The following is a 22,794-nucleotide window of genomic DNA, read 5'->3' on the forward strand; positions in this document are numbered from 1 at the left end:
TTTGTCACAGTTTTTTTCCTTAAACAGGTGATTATATCGCCCTCCCTCTCCTTCTGCCCTCTGTTATGCTGCTGTTTTGTAAGTAAATGGCTCCAGACAGCTGAGGATGGCAATAACAGCCCGTAGTGAGTTTTAATTCCATGTTGGAAAATTTGTTTTGTCAGAGTGGGCGGAACATTTTCAACATGATGGACGTCTTATTCAGGAGCTTAAGTCTTCACATTCACTAAACCTTCGCGAGCGCTGAACGCTGACTGACGTGATGCTTATTAATACACAGATCCACCACGAGTGAGAACCTGTAGCAGGTCAAGGTTTACACTGATGGATGTCAACCCCATAAAACTCTGACAAATGCCCACATTTACTTGAACTCTTGCCTGTTTATTGGTCTTCTCCTGGAGTGTTTTCAAATTTTTCATATCTACAAAATCTGCTAAAATTAACCTTACAGGGGACATCTCACTATTTTTTTGTTTTTTATTAGTGTTCAAGCAAATATATATTTGGATGTCTGGAGTAGAACCTGACACACCAGATAGACTGTCACATATCCATGGCATGGGATAGAGTTCAAATCCATGAAGGCTGGGGATAGGATAAATATTCTGTTACATTCATTATGGGCCAATTAGAGCAACAAAACATATGATGTAGTAGGTGTGTTCTGCCAGGGCAGTAAACGAAATAATGTAATAATGTAATAATGTGTTCTGCCAGGGGAGTAAACGAAATAATGTAAGCTCAACAGGCATCTCTGCGGAGCCAGCAGGCAAATAAAACTCTTGCTGAAGCCAGGTGAAAAAAGCAAAACATCATCTCCACCAAGCAAAGCATTCAATGAGTGTTTTTGTCCAGTTATGATAAAAGTGCTGCTATAGCTGCTTCCATGCTAATCTCTTTACCAGTTGCAACTGTTGATAGGCTTGAAGCATGACTAAAAACAGAAAAAGCATCTTGCACACTGCAGGTCTCAAAAAGTCCAATTTATTCATTGCACCAAAATGACTTTGGTGCAATGAATACATTGGATGTGTACATCAGCAACATCATTTTTTTTAAAGGTTTTAATTTGTGTTTCTATGGGATATATAGATCAATATTAATGAGGGTTTTTTTGTGTTTTTGGGTGCAAAAGTAGTCTGTTACTTTTTGGAAGCTTTAGAAGTCATGGCTGGTTGGAGCTTTCCATCATCATGCAATACAAAAATAAAAAATAATGATGTTCAGTCTTCAGCTGTTTAGATCACATTGGATATTACTTCACATTCTTAGATCCCACCTGATAATAGTTTTGGATTGAAATTCTAATTTTCTAATTCTTCTGTTCTGAAATACTTATTTGATCCTCTGTCCTGATGTGAACCAGTTTACTAGTGAAGTGTGAAAACAATGCTGCGACAGTAAATAACTTCCAAGACCCCTGTAATACACATCCACATTGTTTTTATTTTATAAAGACTTGAAGGACTTTGTAAGAGGATTGAATAAAACTTCTGTAAAGATGCATGCTCCACTTGATTTTTCTGTACATACCAATAAGAAAAGTTTGACCTTTTCCCCTTCTGATAGACAAATAAATTCAAGACTTTTTATGATTGAGACATTCTTTAATTTATTAACTGGTGCAAGTAAAGCATGCTGTTCTTATTGCCTAGTCAAAAAATATGATTATGTTCATTTTTTGCTTTTTTTTTTTGCTATCTAGAGACACAAAAATCAATGATCAGAAGACTGCTCTTTAACTTCTATGCAGAAATGCAACTTTTTTTTTAAATCAATCTAAAGGCCTAGTTCACAGGCAGGTGGGTGTTTTTGAAAATGGAGCCTACTAGAGCTTACTAGAGCTCTAGTAGCTCTAGAAACAATTATGTTTGGCTTTAACATATGAATCCCTTCTTCCCCTTCTGTGAATGGGGAAATCAATGACTTGAACAGTGCTGAATTCTAATCATTAGTAATATTTACTTGTAATAATATTTAGGGATGGGGCGTTTGTGGTGGTTTTTGTTTCCTTAATCAAATCCAGTTTATAAAATGTTCAATCAATTTAAATCATGCTCACTATTGATCTTCTGTTGACAGGTAATGAATGGTTGAAGTGTTTAAAGAATCAATGCCTCATGTGGATTCTGTACCACAGATCTTTCACTTTGCATAGTTTAAACACAAATTAGGATAATGATGTAACATCCTTCTTTACTGCAGCTCAGCTCGATGCATTTTTATTTCATGGATTCAGATACTACCAGGGAATATTTAAAGCTCTGTGTTTAAAAATTAGACAGAACTTTGCTGTTGACATGACTTGTTTCCTCTTTGATATGTTTGTGCAATTTTCAAGGGTACAAAGCAGGAAAGCCTCCATTTGCAAAAACACCCACCTACCTGTGAGCTAGGCCTTTAGATTGGTTTTTAACAGAAATCTGGTTGCATCTGTTTTCAGCAGATTGTCACTTTTCCACCAATGTTTTCTTTTGATTTTGCTGTTGGATCCTCCTGCTGCAGTCATAACTCGTCACTCTAAATCAAATCACGAGTTAAACGCGGTGTAAACGATGCCTCAGGACTTGAACCTGTGATGTCATCAGCGTGATTTGTAAATGTGATGTGACCTGTGAAAGTTTTGGCCCTGTGTTGCTCACATTTGAAGAAATATGGGAGTTGATGTGAGTCTGTGGCTGGTTCCTGTGTGTCGTCCTATGAAGCCCTGTCATATTTTGACCTATTTAACAGCTTATGAAATTGGGCCAGCCTTTGACTTTCACTATTCCCCAAACATATAAAAGCCGGAGATATAAAGCATGCATTCAAGTGAGTTTCCAACAAGTGAAACATGACCAAGATTAAGTAGAAAATAGCTGTATTTTCTGCTCTCAATTTGCTTTAAATGCCACGACAATTAGGAGGAAATTGTGCTCACTCCTGACTTTCTGCTCACCTCTGGGTCTATTTTTCTTACACCTAAACATTTACAAAAGCGCCCAGAAATGCCAAATATTCTGATGAATGTCATAATTTAATGTTTTCCTGTCAGGGATGTTTAATATAGCCATAACTTGAATGGAAGAGGCCTGTCTGAGAGAGCTCTGGTGTAAAGATGTTACAAGCCACAGGAGGACAAACCTATCTGTCCGTAGGCCATGCTGATGAGGCGTTCATTGACCAGCTTGTCTGTTTTCGGGTTCCTGGGCTGGCGCTTCATAATGTCGCTCTCAGCAGTCTCATAAGCCAATGAAATGGCTGGAACCTGAGGGAGAATGGAGGGAAAGTACAGGATCAGCTCTCTTTATGCACTCTGTGTTATAATAAATGTGCAGAAATTTGTCTTAGTGGCAATGGAACAATGGCGTGATGACAGTGCCAGACATGGGGTACTGCAGACATATCACTATTAATGTCATTCAGCATTCAATCACCACATGCAAGGAGGAAAGACAGAAAAAGGGCAGCGGAGAGGGAGAAAAAAGAAGCAGTGACAGAGACAGAGAGGGAGAGGCAGGGAGGAGAGACGAGACTGATTTCAAGATGCTCATAAAATAGGAGGGTAGAGAGGTCCCTGTAATAAAGATCTTATATTGGCTGGTTTTACCAGGTAAGTAACAGAGCAATATGTGTGACTTAGGGCAGGATATCCTCACGACTTAGGTGGGATTTGAGGTGGGGACTCGGCTCTGTGTGAGACTGAACACAAGCTCTGCAGTGTACAAATCCAGCATGTTTTTGGTGTTATTTTCCTCTGACCCACAGTGGGAGAGAGAGAAAAAGGACATGACATTGCCTGGAATTGATTTCTTACACCTCTGAATGTGAGACTGTGCGCAGTATCCAAGTGTCGGTCTTGAAGCACTCTTAAGTATGCCACATCTCACTTTGATAAACATATTCTGCAGCCATCCTTTTCCACATGGCACCGCTTGCTAAAAATAATCGTAGCAGACTCCAAGTGCTGCTTGTCACGGCTAAGTCTCAGCAGAGCCCTGGAGCCTGTTGCCTCAAGTTGAACTAAGCTGTTAACAAGCTGTTAACAACCTCCCCAGCACGACATGGGGAATTTTGTACTTTTACTTGTGTAGTGTACTTTAAACACTTTCAGGTACTTTATTGAATGTTTTAATTTTTTCATTTTAAGGTGCTAGCCTTCAAAGCAAATATCCAGCTGTTCAATCCACCAGCGGTTATTGGATCTGTGCAGACGTGTTACTTTTGAAGGGAGGGTTTTATATGCAAAGCAGGTGGAAAAATTAGACGCTTTTAAACTTCAGTCGGCTCGTCTTTAAAGAGGAATTCAGTCAATAAGAGCGCACTATCCCTCTGATCTCAGGCGGTTAAGGAAATATTTGTCAACAGGAACAAATCTGTCCTGCTGCTGGAAACCAAAAAAAGTTCATCTTTGATGCCACCAGTCAAATAAACTCTTTTATTAGCAGTGCTAGCTCCCGTCTCTGCTTTATTGCTTAAAACGCTCCAGGCAGCCATAGGGGAGAGTGGGGTAAGATGAGCCAGAGGGTAAATTGACCCAACCCCCCTGTATCAGTGCTTTGTCATGTGACCATGAATTCAAGAAGTTCCCATTATTTTTATCTTTCTTAGTTGGAAAGAAGAAAACAGGAAACGTAGTAACTACTTTCAAACAAACAAAAAAACTGCTTTTGCCTTTCAAGTACAACCCAAATGCAAAAAAACTGGGGCGCTGTGAAAAAATGTAAATAAAAACAGAATGCACTGATTTGCAAATCTCATAAACCCACATTTTACACATATTGGAACTAGTGCTGTCAAACGATTAAAATTTTTAATTAGATTAATCACAGGGTTGCTGTGGATTAATTTTGATTAATCATGATTCAATAACATTCATTTTTAATCTATATTACTGGCGTTTCATTTTGCAAGCTTGGCGACGCGTTAGCCAAAGTTTTAGCAGAATCCCCAATGAAATTATGCTACACGTTATATTTTAAGCTGGAAGCGCTTCGGTGAAAAGAAAACTCCTTCTTGCAGAATGTGCGTAATACTTTATGTCGGTCGACTGTTTCGTCTTGGTTTTTTTGTTTGTACGGATACTCTTCTGGATTTTTCATTTTATAATGTGGGAAATGTTTTCTGTTGGTAAAAGGTCCAGACTGCAGGCAGGCCACTTCAGCACCTGGATAACTCTACTGTGAAGCCATGCTGCTGTGATGGCTGTTGTATGTGATTTTAGCATTGTCTCACTTAAATATGCAAGGACTTCCCTGAAAAAGATGTCTGGATGGGAGCATTGGATGCTCTAAAACATCATTGTACTTTTCAGCATTGATAGTATTTTTCCAGATGTGTAAGCCGCCCAAGCCAAAGGCACTAATGCAACCCCATACCATCAAAGATGCAGGCTTTAGAACTGTGCGCTGATAACAGGCTGGATGGTCCCTCTCCACTTTACTCTACAGGACACGTTGTCAGTTTGCAGCGAGATTCAAATTTTGATTCATCTGACAAATGATTTCTGGAAGTGTCCCTGAGCCCATGACAGAATCATGCCTGTTTTTAATGCAGTGACACCTGAGGGCCTGAAGATTGAGCATCCAATACTGACCTCCAGCCTTGCCCCTTGAGATTTCACCAGATTCTCTGAACCTTTTGATTATCTTATGTACTGCACATGGTGGGATATCCAAAGTCTACAATTTTACGTTGGGGAACATTTTTCTGAAATTGTTCCACAATTTTTGGATGCAGTTTTTTGTCATTGGTGAATCCCTGTCCATTTTAATAGGCCCTCTCTCTATGAAACACTTATTAAATTCCTAGTCATGTTTCTAACCCCTTGCCAGTAATCCTAATTGGTTGCAAAATGCTCCTCCAGCTTTTTTTTATCAGTGCCTCTTAGCTGTCCCAACTTTTTTGAGATATGTTGCTGCCATGAAGTTGAAAATAAGGAAACATTTTTCATGAAATGGTAAAATGTCTCATTTTCGATATCTGATGTGTTGCTTATGTTCTATTGTAAATAAATTACTTTTTTATTCAGCATCCCAAATTTTTGGGAATTCTGGTTGTATTTTTGAATAAATTTATGCTGTAGTTAAATTTCATCTGATGTTCAGTTTACCATTTAATTATTCAACTTATCCACTAATTTGGATTGACTCTCTCATTACCTGGGGTAAACTGAGCCACAGGAACATTTTTTGGAGGTGCTTTTTTTCAGACAGCTTTCTAAAGATTCATGCTGATCATTTCAATTTTATTGCAGATACTCAAATAAAAATCATTTTCATTCTACTTTTGTCCGATCCTAACTGACCTTGAGGACAGCATGAGTAAAAACCAGCTCATCTTACCCCACTCCCCCCTACATGAGCTGATATGGCAGATTAATTGTAAAAATGTAGCTTTTGGCTCATTTGGATGTATGAGTGCCAGATTCAGCAGCACGCTGGTGGCACGGCACAGTAAAAAAAATTAAAGTTCAAATAATGAGCACAAGTCCTTTTGAATAAATTCATCCCGTGCTTCCTTTCTTTTGCAATGATGGATTACGCCCCTCAGGCGAGCGGCGTGCCAGCAACTCTTTTTGTTGCTGCTGGAAATACAATGGCGAGACTGGCATCTGGAAATGGCAGAGCTGTGAAATGTAAATCTGTGTGTGAGCGTCACCCCGGTCTTTGTTCTGCTTGAACAAATGGTCGTCGGCAGTCAGCCAAAAGTGAATTTCTCCCACTGACAGAAAGAACAAATTAAACCAAACGTTTTGTTTCATTTTACCTCCAGGCTTTCATATTTGACACCAGTATTAAAGCTAGTCTTCTTTATGTCACCTTTAGCGTGCCTGTAGCAATGCAACAATTAGCATCTACTTCACTGAGGAGAAAATCTAAAAATTTGCCAACAATTAGCTTTGAGCACTAAGAAGCCTTTGAATACAAGCTGCTGAATCTAAAAGCTTATGTTTTGTTGTCATAACTCCTGTAAATTAAATTTGGAGAGATAGAGGGTGAAAGATGCCAATAAAGCTTTCATTTTACAAATACAAACACTGAAAATCAGCTCCTAAAAGGCCAGGAGAAAACTGTAGCACTCAATGATTAATACATTGCACACTAAAAACACAATACAGGCTTGGCTGCAGTCAATACATCTATTAAGCCATCATTTCTCAGAAATGTATTCAAAGTATTGATTGAGATAATGAAGGAAAACCATTGTTAGCATGTCCATCAAAGAACTGGGGGACTTAGCGATTAGAGTAGAGCAGTACTCCCTCCCTGCTCACCATGTCAGTGCCCAAGTCGATGCAGAGGATGGTGACAGTCCCCAGAGGAAGAGGAACGCTAGCGATGATGAAGAGGAGGAAGGGCGAGATCTCGGGGATGTTGCTGGTCAGCGTATATGCAATGGACTTCTTCAGGTTGTCGAAGATGAGACGACCTGAAGCGATCAGACACACATGAAAGAAAAGAGATATTTGAGATTAGAAGCATCAGGAGTTTCAAATAGATGATGACAGGGATAGTGCTTACATAACATAATGCTCAGGCTTGAACATTTTTGATGTTAAAGGCTTTATTATGTTTGAGTGATTCTCCAGACTTGGTGAAATAAAAAGTGATGACTCTGACTGCTCTGTCAGCATATCCGCATTACTAATAGCTTTTCCCAGACTGTATTAGCAGCTCTGCTTTAGATTAAATTCCAGTCTCCTGTGTGAAGCGTCGAGTCAAGTCTCCAGTTTGCCACAGTAATTCTCAACTCCAGCCACTGAGAGCAAAGCTGCGTCATTCTACAAGTCATGCAAAACAATTGTAGGTCAATATTATAGTCATGTCATAGCCATGTTTTAATATTTTGTCAAGTCAAACTGACTAATTCCAATTTCATTGTACAAATCCTGTCTAAAACTATCCTTTTCTTCCTATCCTATTCCTTCCTATTTCTTATCAAAAAACAATTTTCAAATGGCTCATCCTTTTTACCCTCCACTGTTATTATCGTACTAAAGCAAAAACCTAAGAAGGCATGTCAAAAGCATGGGCTCTTCATCTCTTCAGGGCCATCACGAGGCAAAGAATAACTTCAACATATTTAAGAAATACTGCACTTAAGGTCGATTACCTGTACAAAATATTTGCACTGCTTGGATTCCTTTGCAGGCATGAGGCCAATTCCAAGATACAAAAGCAGAGCCTCCCTGAAATTACTCCTCTACCCAGTCCCGTAACACAAACATGTGAGCCCCCCTCACCCGAAACCTCTGGTGCAACATTAATATCATTATTAATATTATTTAGTTTATAGAATAAGTGAAAATTCGGTTCTTCCTTCCAGCTCACTTTGTAACACCTTGCAGCAATCCTGTCTCTGATCTTGGTGGGAAGTTCCTTTGACCTTATGGCTTGTTGTCTTTTTCTGATAGGCCAGCTGTGAGGCCTTCTCTAGAGAGGTGTGTCAGGTCAGGTCAATTATGCAAGCATATGCCAGTGCGTGCATCAGCTCTGGTCTCTGATGGCCATCCTCCATGCCTGCGCCAGGCCCATGCCCCATCTCTCCAGGTATCTTCCCAGCTGACCCGTCTACAATGCATACGGTTGCCCCAGCTGCTGTACCCGTATCAGGCAAGTAGCTGACCCTTCCCATCCTCGCTCTCCTGAGCACCCTGGCATTAGACACACAGTCTTGCCAACAATACCCAAAGATGCGCCACAGAGAAGTTGTAACATAGGAGTCCAGTGGGCACCTCTGTCCATCATTCAACATCCAGGCCTGACAAGGACCAAGGCCTGAAAGACTCTTGACTTTTGTCTGCATGCTCAGATACCAGGAACGCCACACTGACTTGCTCAGTGAACCCATCGCCCCATTCACGAGTCCAAGTCTGCGGCTGATCTCAGCCTTGCAGTCAGTGGATTGATAGATTACGCTTCGAAAGTAGGTGACCTGCTCCACAACTCCCAAGCTCTCACCATTCATAGTCATTTCCACCATCATATTTTTGTAGATTTACCAACAGCGCCAACGAGAAAGGCTGAACATGTGGTTAGCCCGAGTTCGCCTTATGAGCTTCCTCATTAGACGTCAACTTTATTGTCATATACAAGAAAGGAGAAGATGAAGTCATGGCAATGCTGACTCAGGAGAGGTGAGCGGTGGGATTCATTCATGTTTTTTCCAGTTGGACCCTGAAACATCATCAGACTAAACGTCAAAAAGACATGTGGTCTTTTCTTATCCCCATGTGCTTCCACAGCTCATTTTGTTCTGGTTTTGGATTTCCTTTTTACTGGTTCTTATGCCAGAGTTTCCTGCCATTCATACTAAGGTCCTAACCTTTCATAATAATGCCTTCACACTGGTACATTTTAGGCTGGACTGAGACCACGTCTGTTGGTTGGACCAAGGTCCAGCTGTTTGGTCCAGACAGTGGTTCAGGGGAGGTTTCATACCTTTCATTAAGGTCCAGATCTAGGGTAAAAGGGGGTTGTGAGGCTTTGTCAGCTCTGAGGCTGCCAAAATTAGATTTGCAAATATTGACTAAAACCATGATAAAGCAGTTATTAAGTAGTTTATACACAGGTCTTTTGATAAGAAAAGCATGCATAGGCCTTTTTAGGGTTTTATCAGTGAAACAACTTTGTCCCTTTTTCCTCCCTCTTGGGTCCTTGGGGGGCTCCAGTTTTCTTAGGTATATGTAGGGGGTGCTCCAAGGAAAAATGGTTGGGAAACACTGGGTTAAAGCACCAATAGTTGTGTAAACTGACTCTAGTGATGGGAGATTTTAACCAATAAAGAGTCATTTCTAAGAGAGCAAATGATGAATAGTTGTCTTACGCCCCATTCGCACAGGTTTAGTATTACCTAGGGACCTCTGGTAGTTTTCAAAAATGGCGCAGGAAGTCTGTGTTTTTAATCACATTCAAATCGACCCTGTCTGAAATTTGCAGAGTGAAAATTCGAGGCCAAATTTCAGAACATATATTAGCCCATACAGAGGTCAAAGGGTAATACTAATCCTGTGTGAAAGGGCATCTCTGTAATTTAGGGTGGTGATTATGTTTCTTTAAGGTCTATGCAACTTTTTTGATCTAAGAAAAAACTATTGAGGCTGCGTAGGAGATTGTTAATAAAGTTTTGACATATGTAGGTTATACACAGTGCTTCTTTCTGGGCAAATTTTAGCTTTTGTGTAAAATTGGCTTTATTTCATGTCCCACTGTGCATGGGTGCACCACTGCTCTGTTCATATGCACAGCACTTCTGCTTCCTACAGCTTTTCTCTGCAAGTGTCTGGTCATACAATATATCAGTATCATACAGTTGTACATTTGATGCATAACACACTGAAATGTGTAGTTAAGTTGTGTGTTGTGTTGTGGATGCGTAATGATCTCAAATTTATGGAGCGCAGGATAACATCAACAGCATCAATTGCGTAAAAACTGTTAAAAGGAACAGGAGAGGTCTTATTTAATATCAGACATATCCCTTTCTCATTCATTAACAGGAGAGATGCTTGACTTTCTCTCTCTTCCTCTGATCAGCTGCAGATATGCACAAGAGACTTACGCGACCTCAATGCGCAATGGGAGCGTCAGAGGAGATATTTCACCAGTTTATAAGTCATGGACAGCTTGCTACAGAGCTAAAAATGTTGAAATATATAAGCCTCTGGTGAAAGGGAATGTACTGGACATGTTCAAAAGCTTTCTCATTAGATGACAATTTTCTCGTCGTAGTGAGGAATAGAGAAGGCCATATGCAACCTTGTATAGGAATGCAATGTGAAGAATCCGATGTGCACAACACAACATTGCATTTTTTTGTATGACCTTTAAAATGAAATTTCACTGTGCATTTTCATTGCTGCAGCAAGCACTCTGATGTTTTCCTTCAGAAATGTCAAGAAAAGTCAAATATATTGCAGATTTCCCTCCAACCACTGACATCAGGAGGTAATTCACAAATTATCAGGGGTCCACAGGTAATACTAGTGCGGTGCAAATAGTACTTTAGATGCCATGCAAGTACGGCCCTTCAAGTCTTGAAAGTGAAACCGTGATTCAACTGCTAAAGAATCTTGCAAAAATTTGCTATTCTAGCCCTGACAACATTTAACTACACATCTAAAAGAACCCCCTAAAAATCTGCCTGAGTCTAAAGAGAGTCTGAGAATATACACAATAAAACATGTATAAATATCAGGAGGCACTTCTGAGAAGGAGAGGTGATTGCACTGCCCCTAAAGCTGGATTTTAAATCTCTCTTTTCTCCAGAGCCAGTCTGTTGCCAACTTTATTTTCCTGCATAATCCACATGTTCTGTAGTGGTTTGTTAGGTTGAGTAGGAGGAATTGAAATGACAGCAGCATGCACATGAAGCCTGTGTTTGTTTGCCTTTGGTGGGATAGACCTACAGAAAAGGAAGGTCTGCAGAGAAGCTGTGTTTGTAAAAGTTTGGCATTTCTTAGTCTTTTTAAGAAAACTGCCTGCTGTTTTAATATGGTGATGGCCTAATTATTTGTGACTGAAGTCTGACTCTAGTCCAAATCTCTAGTCTACAGCTCTGTTTAAGACTGTGTGAAATCAACCATAATAAAACTCATGCTGCATTGTTACTTTCAAAGTATTCAGAAATAATCTTATGTCTCTATTGGTACATGACAAAGGAGCTTGGTGGCAGAATGTTTTAAATTTTTATGCTTTTTAAATCTCCTTTCCCTCTTTTTGACTTCTTTATCCGTTTAGCTTCTATCTGCGCTTCCTCTCGCCTATTTTCTCCTTTTTATTCTCTGACTTTGTGTGCCATTCCCTCACACTCACCCTCCTCTACACCGGTTACGATGGAGGCAAAGTTGTCGTCCAGCAGGATCATGTCAGCCGCCTGCTTGGACACATCAGAGCCTGCGATCCCCATGGCAACGCCGATGTCGGCTTTCTTCAGAGCCGGGGAGTCGTTCACGCCGTCACCCGTCACAGCCACGATCGCCCCCTGCACCCGCAAGGAAGCAAGCGAACAAAAAGTGTCAAGAAAAAGAGAGATAAGTACCGTGATTTAAGCTTTTCTCCCTCGTCTTCCTTCTCTCTCCCCCCTCCCCTTCTGTCTTAATAATGTCTTTTCAAAGCAGCTCTGGGGAGATTAAATGAAAAATGGAATTGAGTTGCAATCATTCAGTCACACGGAGGGAGAGAGAGTGAGTTGGGGTGAATTGTAGCATGACCTCAATATATGGGGATGTGTGCGAGTGAATGCACACATTTATTTTCAACATTTCACACAAAACAGCTGAGCACATACTTTAAAGCATGAGAATATGGAGTTTAATATACTGTTAGAATATACTTTTCAAATGCACACTTAAATTCAACAAAGTATTTGCAAATATACCTCCACTGCATTCATACACAACCCTGCATTCATCTTTTCAGCCAGCAGCACACAAACGCACATTAATACACACATAACAAACAGCACTCAGCCATAAACAGCAACGACACATATGCACAAACACAAACACACAACTGTATTCAACCGTACCACCTCACTTAGTCATAAACTGACTCATTCAGGCGTTCACCCAGACTCTAGCATAAACACACATATGCCAACTGCTCAGTTTAAAATAAGGTACATCAAGTGGGCATAGTAGTGAGTATCTGACCACAAGTTCACCTGGTAACCAATGAGTGACCAGCTGTTGGTTAAACAGTTAATCAGTGGCAGACTCAGGATGTTTCAGGGGCAGGAATGATAAAAAGGGCACCTGCTGTGTACAGGAGGGCACCATTGTTCAAAAGCAGTTAGAAACCCTGGTTAAATTAAACAATTTTATTATGATTATACCTCTGTAAAAACAGAAATTACAAACCATTTAACCATTGATTTAACAAAGATGCACAAAGGAAGATGTCAATGAAAGTAAACCTTATACCATGGAGCTTATAGCACTTCAGTGCATTTTCTCCACTCTTTTGTTCACTGAGGGGGCATCCTGCCCACTGAATGACAACCCTGGAGGGCACTTTATTAGTTATTGTCCTTTGGAAAGACAGCACAGAGGGCAATTTAACATGTATTGTCAATTTAAAGACAGTCGAGACTTAAACATATAATCACAAGCCAAATTTTGTCCACTAAGGGGGCACCAAATCAGGCAATTTGGCTAACTTTGTCCACACAGAAGGCAGCAGAGTGGGAAGTTTGTCAAACTTTGTCCACTATGAAGTCACCACTGAGGGCAATTAGCCAACCTTTGTCCACTAAGAGGGCACCACTGAGGGCGTTTGTCAAACTTTGCCCACCAAAAAGGCAAATAGTCAAACTTTGTCAACTAAGAAGGCACCACTGAGGGCAATTTATCAATTTTGGCCTCTTAGAGGCCACCAAATCAGACACTTTGGCAAAATTTGTCAACTAAGAAGGCACAGCTGAGGGCAATGCGTCAATCTTTGCCACTTAAAGGGCAATGAGTCAAGCGTTCCCTTAGAGGGCACCAAAGAGGGTATTATAAGGGCATTTGGTATATTTTTGTTTACACAGAAGGTACCACTGAGGGCTTTTTTTCAAATTTTGTCCACTTAGAGGGCACCACATTTGGCAATGTGTCAATTGTTGTCCTTTAAGAAGGCACCACTTAGGGAAAGTTGTAAGACTTTGCCTTCTTATAGAACATCACAGAGGGCAACCTGTCAAATTTTGTCCACTTTCAGGGCACCACAGAGGGAAATTTTTCAATTTTAAATTTTGTCCACTTACAGGGCACCAAATCAGGCACTTTGGAAATTTTGTCCACTCAGAAGGCGCCACAGAGGACACGTTGTCAAACTTTGTCCTTTTAGAGTACACCAAGGCGGTCAGTTTCTTAAAATGTTCTCCACGAAGAAGGCACCACTAAGGGCAATTCATTAAACTTTGCCTACTTAAAGGTCAAAGATGAAGGCAATTGGTCACACTTTGTCCACTTAGGGCTCCTCAGTGGGCAGTGTGCCAACTTTTGTCTATTCAAAAGGTGTGAAAGACGGCTATTTGTTTAATTTTGTCCACTTAGAGGGCATTTTGTGTATATTTGTCTATATGAAAGGTACCAATTAGGGCAATTTGTCAAACTTTCCCACTTAGAAGCTACCACTGAGGAAAATTTGAAAATTTTGTCCACTTAGAGGGCATATTTTATATTTATGTTTTATAAGGTACCAACAAGAGCTTTATGTCCAACTTTTTTGACTTACAGGGCACCAGTTAGAGCAATGTGTCAAATTTTGTCCACTTAGTGAGGCACTTCAGTGTGTTTATCTACCACAGCATACAAGCAGGCACTTTTGCTGCCTTATTTGTTACCTGCAACTATGCCATTTATTGTGGCCCTCATGAAGTGATACCCTCTTACCTTCAACCACATACACTCACATCTCTTCTCAGTGGTTTTCAGTCAAAAGGCCTCCACACACACATTAACTCTCACAGATACAGAGTCCTGGGCATTGACCTGTCTCTGGCAGCCCTCCACTATGATGAGCTTCTGCTGGGGAGAGGTGCGAGCAAACACTATCTCAGTGTGGTTCCTCAGCAGGTCGTCCAGATACTCGGTGCTCATGTCCTTTAGGTCAGAGCCATGCACCACGCAAGCTTTGGCATCTCTGGGGAAAATACACACAAAAACACACGAAGACAAACATCAGCTGTGCACAAAAACAGCGAGGAGTCAGAGATACCAGGGGCAAATTATGCAAAGGGGGAGTGCTGACATTTTCTTGCTTTCTCCTCAGGTTTGTCTTTCTGTTCTTCTCTCACACAAACAAACACACACACACACTTCATTGGCAGGAAACGCTCACTTTTTCATGCTCTCTGTCTTATAAGAACAGTTTGACATTTTGGGAAATATGCTCATTCACTTCTTCGCACAGAGTAGATCAATAACAAGCACAGATCCGTCTGTTCAAATTGAAACCAGTGCCCGCCATCAGTTAGTTTAGCTTAGCATAAAGATTAGAAAAAGAGGAAACAGCTTGACCGGATTTATCAGCAAGACACAAAATCCAAAACCTTGGAAGCTCAATAATTTATCTTCTATTTTGTTTGTGCTGAAAAAAAACAAAGACTAGATGAGATACACATTACAGAATCCAATAGAAAATTAACCTCGGGCAGTAGTGTTGTATTTATTTAGTACATGTTTCATAAAAAGATTAAAGGTTCACCTAAAGAGAAAAGAAGAATTCAAAGTATAAAAACAAAAACATGAAATCAATATATCAGTTAAAAAAGAAATGAGAACCTCAAGATGTTTTTCCCTTTCAGCCAGATTCACTGCATTATTACCGATGGGAACTCATGATGCTGCTCATGATAGAAGTAGTTAATATTAATGGTAGTTTATGAGACAAGAAAGAGACAACAGCAGGATGAAAGAGGAGAAGTGACGATGGATAATGTTGGACAACAGAGAGAAGTAGTTACTGAATGAAGCATGATAAGAGATGAAACTGACTTAAAATCTAGGTCACGTCAGGTTTGGGAAAAAAAGCCAATTTTAGCACTTTGCTACGTTTACCTTGGACCTGTACTTCTCAGGTCTCCTGATCACCATCAACCAGACGTGCATCATGCAAGCCCATGTCCCATCTCTGCAGGTATCCTCCCAGCTAAACCACACCAATTAAAATTGCACTGAATGGACATATCAATCCTGCACTTCACCTCTTAAGGAGAATTTTAATCCTTCAGTTAATCAGATATCATGGTGTATCAGTAGAAGTATTCAAATATATTGTCTAACACACCATAATATTCAGGCAAAATAGCCTCTTATTTTACAAATCGTATTGTATCCTATCATTTCCTCATATTTTATCATATTGTATCTTATACTTTATCGAAGCGTAGGGTATTGTATTATAATGTATCACATCAGATCATATCATATTGTATCATACCATAGTGTATCATTTTGTAACCTACCATACTGTATTGTGTCATTAAGTATCATATTTTATTGTATCATATTTCACTCAAATCTTGATATTTTTGTCACCTGTCAGTACAATATGGTCATCGGCTTTCCCATTTTTTGTGTGAGTGCCTCTTTAGGTGCCATTTCTATTTACTTAGTGCTCCTGGCACCTACAGCAGTTTTTCAGATATTGCTGGAAAAAGGCTCGCTCAGCTGTCACACCTACCGAGATTCCGTCCTCTTTTTCCCCATTGAGGTGAAATCACATTTTTTCTTATAAAATAAACCATTCTCCTCACTCCAAATCAGCCTGCCCACAGTGACACCACCACTATTCACAGAGTACTGACCGAGGCACATAACTCGTCCAACCCCCTTAACCCACGCTTTACCTTCCTCACCTCTGGACACAGAAACAGACATCCAATCTGCCAAACACAGATTGGGAGGAGGATTTTGCCCTTACCTTGTACTGCTTTAAACAGCCTGGGCAAATTGTGATATACTTCTCAGACTGGAAAGTTCTTCTTTGATGAAACACTGTTTGGATGTTTCTTTTAAAAAGAGTATTAATTATCCCATGTCTTATATAAAGAGTTGATTTGTTTTGGCTTTCGACATACTGGTTGGCAGTTTCTGTTACTGTAAGACAATCTAGCTTTTTTTCCCTTTTAGAAACTATTTAACTGAGCTAACTGGCCACTTCACATTCAGAAGGGCAGATATGTTTGATATTGATCTCCCTACATTAATGGATTCATTTGTTAGGGCGTCCAAGTGAAGAACACAGCATATTCAGGCCAGTTGCAAACATAACAAGGTCATTTCTCCGCCTCCAAGGTTGCTGTTCAGACTCAGCTTTCCTGATAATGCTGAACTGTCTCCATCTCCAAAGGATTTCAAGGTTACAGATGCATAACATTGAATTACAACCTAGATTCTATAACTGTCTCCTCACAGACATTCACTTATGTAACCTGAAAACATTCACTGTGACCTTACTTTACTTCAGGAAGCCCAGAGTCCTGCATAATCAGCCAGTTTCCAATGTTACCTCCTTAAATTTCATCATAGAGAAGAATTATGTTATTCAGACAAGTATTCAGTATGTCTTTGCATTAATACTGTGCTGTATACTCCTGAATATGGCAGTTGGTCAGTCAGTTAGTTGGGGGATGAGCTCTCTTCCAACCAAAGTCTCGTCTCGAGGAAGAGAGAGCACGCACAGCAGACAGAAGCTGCCTAACAGCTTATCTTTGTTGATGTCTCCTATGCTGGAGTGCCCATTTTGATGCAAAACCAAATCTGTTCAGTGTTTTCAGCGGGGCAAAAAGTTTTTGCTGCACGCTTCAGCTCATTGTCTTATTGGGAAATTAATCTTCTCCCAAGCCGTAGTTCTCTTGCAGACTGAATAAGATCGTCCCGTTCTCCAGGATTTTACTATGTTTTGCTGCTTTAATTTTACACTCTACCTTTACAAGCCATCCAGGACCAGCTGCCAGGAAGCATCCCCACAGCATGATGCTGCCATCACCGTGTTTCACAGCAGGGATGGTGTGTTTGTGGTGATGCTCAGTGTTTCATATCTCACAAACATAGCATCTTATCTGATGGCCAAAAAAAAAAAAAGAGCGCCACTCTGGTTTCAACAGATCAAAGAACTTTCTTCTACTTGACCATGGAGTCTCTGAAATGCCCTTTTAGTGAACTCTAGTGATTTAATCTGAGTTTTTTTCAACAGATGCTTTCTCTTTGCCACTCTTTCATAAACGTTTTACTAGTGAAGAACTATCTCAGAGTAGTCATAGGTGTCTTGGTGGTCTCTCTCACTAGTCTCCTTTTTGCATAGTCACTCAGTTTGTGAGGACGGCCTGATCTAGGCAGATTTACAATTGTTCTTTTTATTTATTGATGATGGGTGTAACTGAACTCCAGGAGATGTAGAGTCAGGGTTTTTGTATCCATACCTTGACTTTTACTTTTCAATAACCTTTTCCCAGAGTTGCTTGGAGTGTTCTTTTGCCTTCATGGTGTAATGGTAACCAGGAATACTGATTAACCAATGACTGGACCTTCCAGACACAGGTGTCTTTACACTACAATCAGTTGAGACACATTCACTGCACTCTGGTGATCCCAATTTCTCCAACTGGCTGGACCTCTGTTGAATTAGTTCAGTCACTTTAAAGTGGGTGAATATTTATGCAGGCACTTATTTACCTTTACCAATTTTTGTTTAATTGATAAGTGCAAAATTATTTTGAGCATGATTGACTTATAAAATCAGTAAAAGGGTAAAACATCAAAGGGGTGAATACTACACTGTACAAAGATACTTTTAGAAAACTGCTTTGCTCATCAGGGTCACTTTTTCCCATTCGAAACCAAGAGGGACTAGGGTGTCTGATACCAGCTTTGGCATCAACAATAATGGGGAAGAAACTAATCTGACTTTCAGGTCTAGAGCATCTACTAATGCCATTTCACTGCCAATTCTATTACATTACTTTCATTTCCTTGAATAAAAGAAATACAAATCACACTGAGGTTTCTAAATAAACACTAATGGTCACTTCTGAGCCACAGTAAATGCTGGAAAGAAACTCTGAAAAAGAGACTGTCAGCACTGCCAGAGCAAGAAGGACATAAATGAACAGTGGCCATTAGAAATCTGAGTCTACTGAAACTTCAGCCACATCTCTAGATTCCACCCACACTCATCTTAAACTAATATTATCATATATTCCCAAAATGTCAAACTCTCACTTTAAGCTCCTCTTCTGTAAAGGGCAGTTTCTTTAACATACCTGGGATTAACTTGACTCAGAGGGATGTTCAGCCTTTCAGCGATGTCTTCCACTGTCTCGTTGCCCTCAGAAATTATGCCCACACCTTTAGCGATGGCTTTGGCTGTGATTGGGTGGTCTCCAGTTACCATGATGACCTAAATGCATAGAGAGAGTCCCATAAATCAGATTATTATCACATTTTATCTTTGTGTTTCTCAGCTGTATGGTGCTTGTAATAGAATGTTTAATGATAAAAACAATATCCTGAAACTTTGATAAATAGCCCAGGGTTTTATTGACATTATCTCTAAGACACTTTAAGTCTTGGAGTATTTCAACACTAAAAGCATATTGGTAAGGACCCCCATGTGATGGGACAAGGGGAAAGCTTTCAGAGCTCCATAGAGGTTAGAGGGGCATGGGTTATCTTCAGGTCAAGCAATGATAATCTTTTATTTATAAACCTTGACACTCATCTTGACTCATGAACCCAACAACTACACATTTTCATGGTATTACATTCTCATATTTGATAATGTAAAGCCCCTCTTCCGAAAACAGTACGAGCCTTTATTTTGTAATATTAACTCTGTGGGTGGGACCACTGAAGATCTTGAAAGGGCTGTCCTGTTGGAGGGCCAGCACCTCCAAGTCCAAGGCCATGGTTCTCTGGAAAATGGTGGTGGATTGCTACTTCGGGGTGTGGAGGGTGTGTTTGCCTCAAGTGAGGGAGTTCAAGTATCTCAGGGTCTTGTTCACAAGTGAGGGTAGAATGGACCGTGAGATCGAGAGACAGATTGGCGCAGCATCAGCAGTGTTGCAAAACCACTCATTTCGCTCTCTGAAACCCTAACCTATTGTCATGAGCTTTGGGTAATGACCAAAAGAATGACACTGTGGGTTCAAGCAGCTGAAATGAGAATCCTCAGGAGGGTGCCAACTTGTGGAGGTCTCCCTGGCCTGTCCAACAGGGAGGAGATCACATGGTATATTCAGGACCTACTCATCTGGCCTGAGAACGCCTCAGGATCCCCCAGGAAGAGTTGAAAATTGTCACTGGGGAGAGGAATGAGTAGGCTTCCTAACCCCTTAACCCTGACCCTAACCCTTCCCCAGATCCAGTGTAAATTTTAGCAGCTATTTTTACCCACGCCGATGAAATCGGCAGGGGGTTATGTAAAGGGTTCGGTATCTTTGTTTGTTTGTTTGTTTGTATGTGTGCAAGATAACTCGAGAACAGAAAGTAGGATCTTCACCAAACTTTCAGGGAATATTGGGATAGTGACAGGGAAGAATCGAATTTCGCACTTCGAATTTTGAACACCATAGTAATTAATGGGAGCGTGAGTTCCTCGGTGGTGCTGCTTAGGCGTGGGTCTGCCGCCTCAGACGGCCATTCTAGTTAATTTTAGTCTTAGTCTTTAGACGGAATATCCTTTAGGTTTAGTCACATTTTAGTCATTTCTACCCTTCGTAGTTTTAGTCTAGTTTTCATCAATGAAAACTCAAGATATTTTGGTCTAGTTTTAGTCCATTAAAAGTCCTCACATTGTAGTCTTTACTTTTAGTCCGAGCATTTATTTTCTTGCCTAAATCTGGTACCAAATCACAGTAGTGTGTTCTCTGCACTCTGCCAAACCTGGGGTCCCTGCTTTCTACAGCTGAGAGACAGAATAGGTACATCTGTATTGTTTATTGGTAGATTTACCACCAGTAGAGAAATATCATGGATTTAAAATGTCCGACAACAACTACACTACATTTTAGTCTAGCATTAGTCATCTTGACAAAAAACTAAACTTACTTTTTGTCAGTTTTAGTCATCATAGATCTATTCTTGTTAGTCTTAGTCTAGTTTTTGTCATGGGAAAATGGCTGTCAAATATTTTTAGTCATAGTTTTAGTCAACGAAATTAACACTGCTCAGATGAGCAGAAGAAAATGGACAGAAGGATTACTGTCCAAACATTTAACTTAAATGGTCCTACGAGCGGCTCAAATATGAGAAGAAACTTCTGAGGTCACGTTTGGTCTCACAAGTTTCTGTTGGATCTTCACTTTGAAACCATTGCTCTTTGGTAGATGTGTGGGCTCATAGACTTTCTGTCATTTAGTGCATACGTTCAGAGAACTGAGATGAAAAACCACTTGAAACTGTCTTTTGTCAACTGTCTACCAGGTTGTTAGAATGGTTTAAGATTTGAACATCCTCTAGTTTGACTGATGCCTTAGTCTTTCCATTAATCCTTAAAAAATCCACTTGGAAGTGGTCATATTTTAATCACTGCACCATCCAGTAATTTGGATTAACAGGGCTGAAATCACTCAAACAACATGTGGGTGTAAAGCTGCTGATAAAAAAAAGTAACACCTGCCCACATGCCTTACAGCACATCTAATGAGAAGAAAGTGTTTCAATCCAAATCGGAGAAATGTGGCACGATTTTGGAATAAAACCATATTGCCTTGTCAAAACATAACTGATAAAGTGCAGCTAGAACTTGCTCTGATAGAAAATAAAATTCACTTTCTATCAGACAGTTAATCAGTTTTGCAGCCAATTTTAGCATAAACTCCTCATCCATTTTATTCACTTAAGGCATGATATTATCTCCTCTCACGTCTTACTCTTTTTTTGTTCTTAAGCCAATTACAGTATGTCTTTCAAAAATTCAATATCAAAGGAAGCATGATAACTACTGTACCTGAAATTAAATGAGGAAAATCCAATTTTCACATTAGCAATACATCCCCCCAAAACGAGAACGACTCATTCTGCTTATTACCTATTTAAATCTCTGCTGGAAGTTTTTTAACCATCCTGCAGCCTGGCTTATTACTTTCCTGGGAAAACATCTGCTCTCTATCTATTTGCAGTTCATTAACACCTGATGAAAATTTGTACGAAACGTACCGAATCTGCATTTAACAAATGAGCTTTTTCTATAGCTGATAAGAAAATACAGTAAACTCTGTCTCTGTAAAGGCTATAACATTTAATTTGCACTTCAAAATATTCTGTTCTTGCTCCTCGTAAGATTTTTTATTTCTAAATACCTTTGAGAGATCACGATACAGCTGCTGATTTAGCATCAGATTTATTCATAATGCCTCAGTGGCTCTGAATGGCCTTTGTCTAGGGTGTTTTCAAAAAATATATATTATCAGCTGCTTCCTTGGAGCAACACAGCTTCATTTATCCACCGATAATTATCTAACGGAGTCCCTAAATCAGTTATCAGTTAGGCTTTAAAAAGACATTTGACATGCAAATCCCTCCTCTAAAAGCCTGCTGCATGAAGCCCTCAGAAAAGGCTTTTCATGAACTACAATGAAGGTTGAATCTGTGGAACCAATTACCTTGATACCAGCAGAGCGGCATTTACCCACTGCATCAGGCACAGCAGCACGCGGCGGATCAATCATGGAGATGAGGCCCAGGAAGCAGAGCTGCTCGGTGGGGAAGTTCACGTCGTCACAGTCGAAGGTGAATCCTCGGGGGAACTGCGATGAAGACAGATTCAAGTGGCAGAAACCTGCGAGAGAAGAGGGATCGGTGAGGTGACTGCTCATAAAAGACCGAAAGGTAACGCCTCACAGTATACTGTTGCTTTTGTTGCTTTGACAGTTTATCTGGTACTGAATCTATAGAATCATTTTCATGACCATCGGTCTGAAACGTCTCAGAAAACAATAACCATACATCAGTGTACCTTTCTAAAGCTATTTACAGTGAAACACTATGAAGACATGCCAACATAAGGGAGGTCTGAGGGCCTCCAAGACACAGTCTATCAAAAGAATTAAACCGTTGTACGTTTTACCATTGAATTGATTTTATAAATCTATCATGGTCAATTTAATTAGGCTTTTTTTGACTAAAATAGTAAAAAAAAAACTCTTTAATATCTAAGTAAAAACAGATTTCTACAAAGTAATGTCAATAAAATAAAATATGTTATATAAAAAAGTGACTGAATAAATTTTCATCTCCTTCAAGTCAGTATTAAGTAGATGCACCTTTGGTTGCAATCACAGCTCTGAGTCTGTGTGGATAGATCTCAATCAAGCTTTCAC

General features: G+C 40.0%; 1 protein-coding gene across 1 annotated transcript in view; it reads right to left on the bottom strand.

The window, feature by feature from the left end:
• The window catches only part of atp1a2a (ATPase Na+/K+ transporting subunit alpha 2a), a 113,660-nt gene that overhangs the window by 12,784 nt on the left and 78,082 nt on the right, over positions 1-22,794 (bottom strand). Inside the window, exons 14-19 of the mRNA XM_041802864.1 lie at positions 22,078-22,253; positions 18,736-18,872; positions 14,462-14,612; positions 11,799-11,967; positions 7,259-7,413; positions 3,127-3,250 (exon numbers count right to left, since the gene is read on the bottom strand). Coding sequence (XP_041658798.1) covers positions 3,127-3,250; positions 7,259-7,413; positions 11,799-11,967; positions 14,462-14,612; positions 18,736-18,872; positions 22,078-22,253 — 912 coding nt within the window. The remainder of the gene's footprint in view (positions 1-3,126; positions 3,251-7,258; positions 7,414-11,798; positions 11,968-14,461; positions 14,613-18,735; positions 18,873-22,077; positions 22,254-22,794) is intronic.

Source organism: Cheilinus undulatus, linkage group 13, assembly GCF_018320785.1.
Source record: "Cheilinus undulatus linkage group 13, ASM1832078v1, whole genome shotgun sequence".
In the NCBI taxonomy this organism is placed as follows: domain Eukaryota; kingdom Metazoa; phylum Chordata; class Actinopteri; order Labriformes; family Labridae; genus Cheilinus; species Cheilinus undulatus.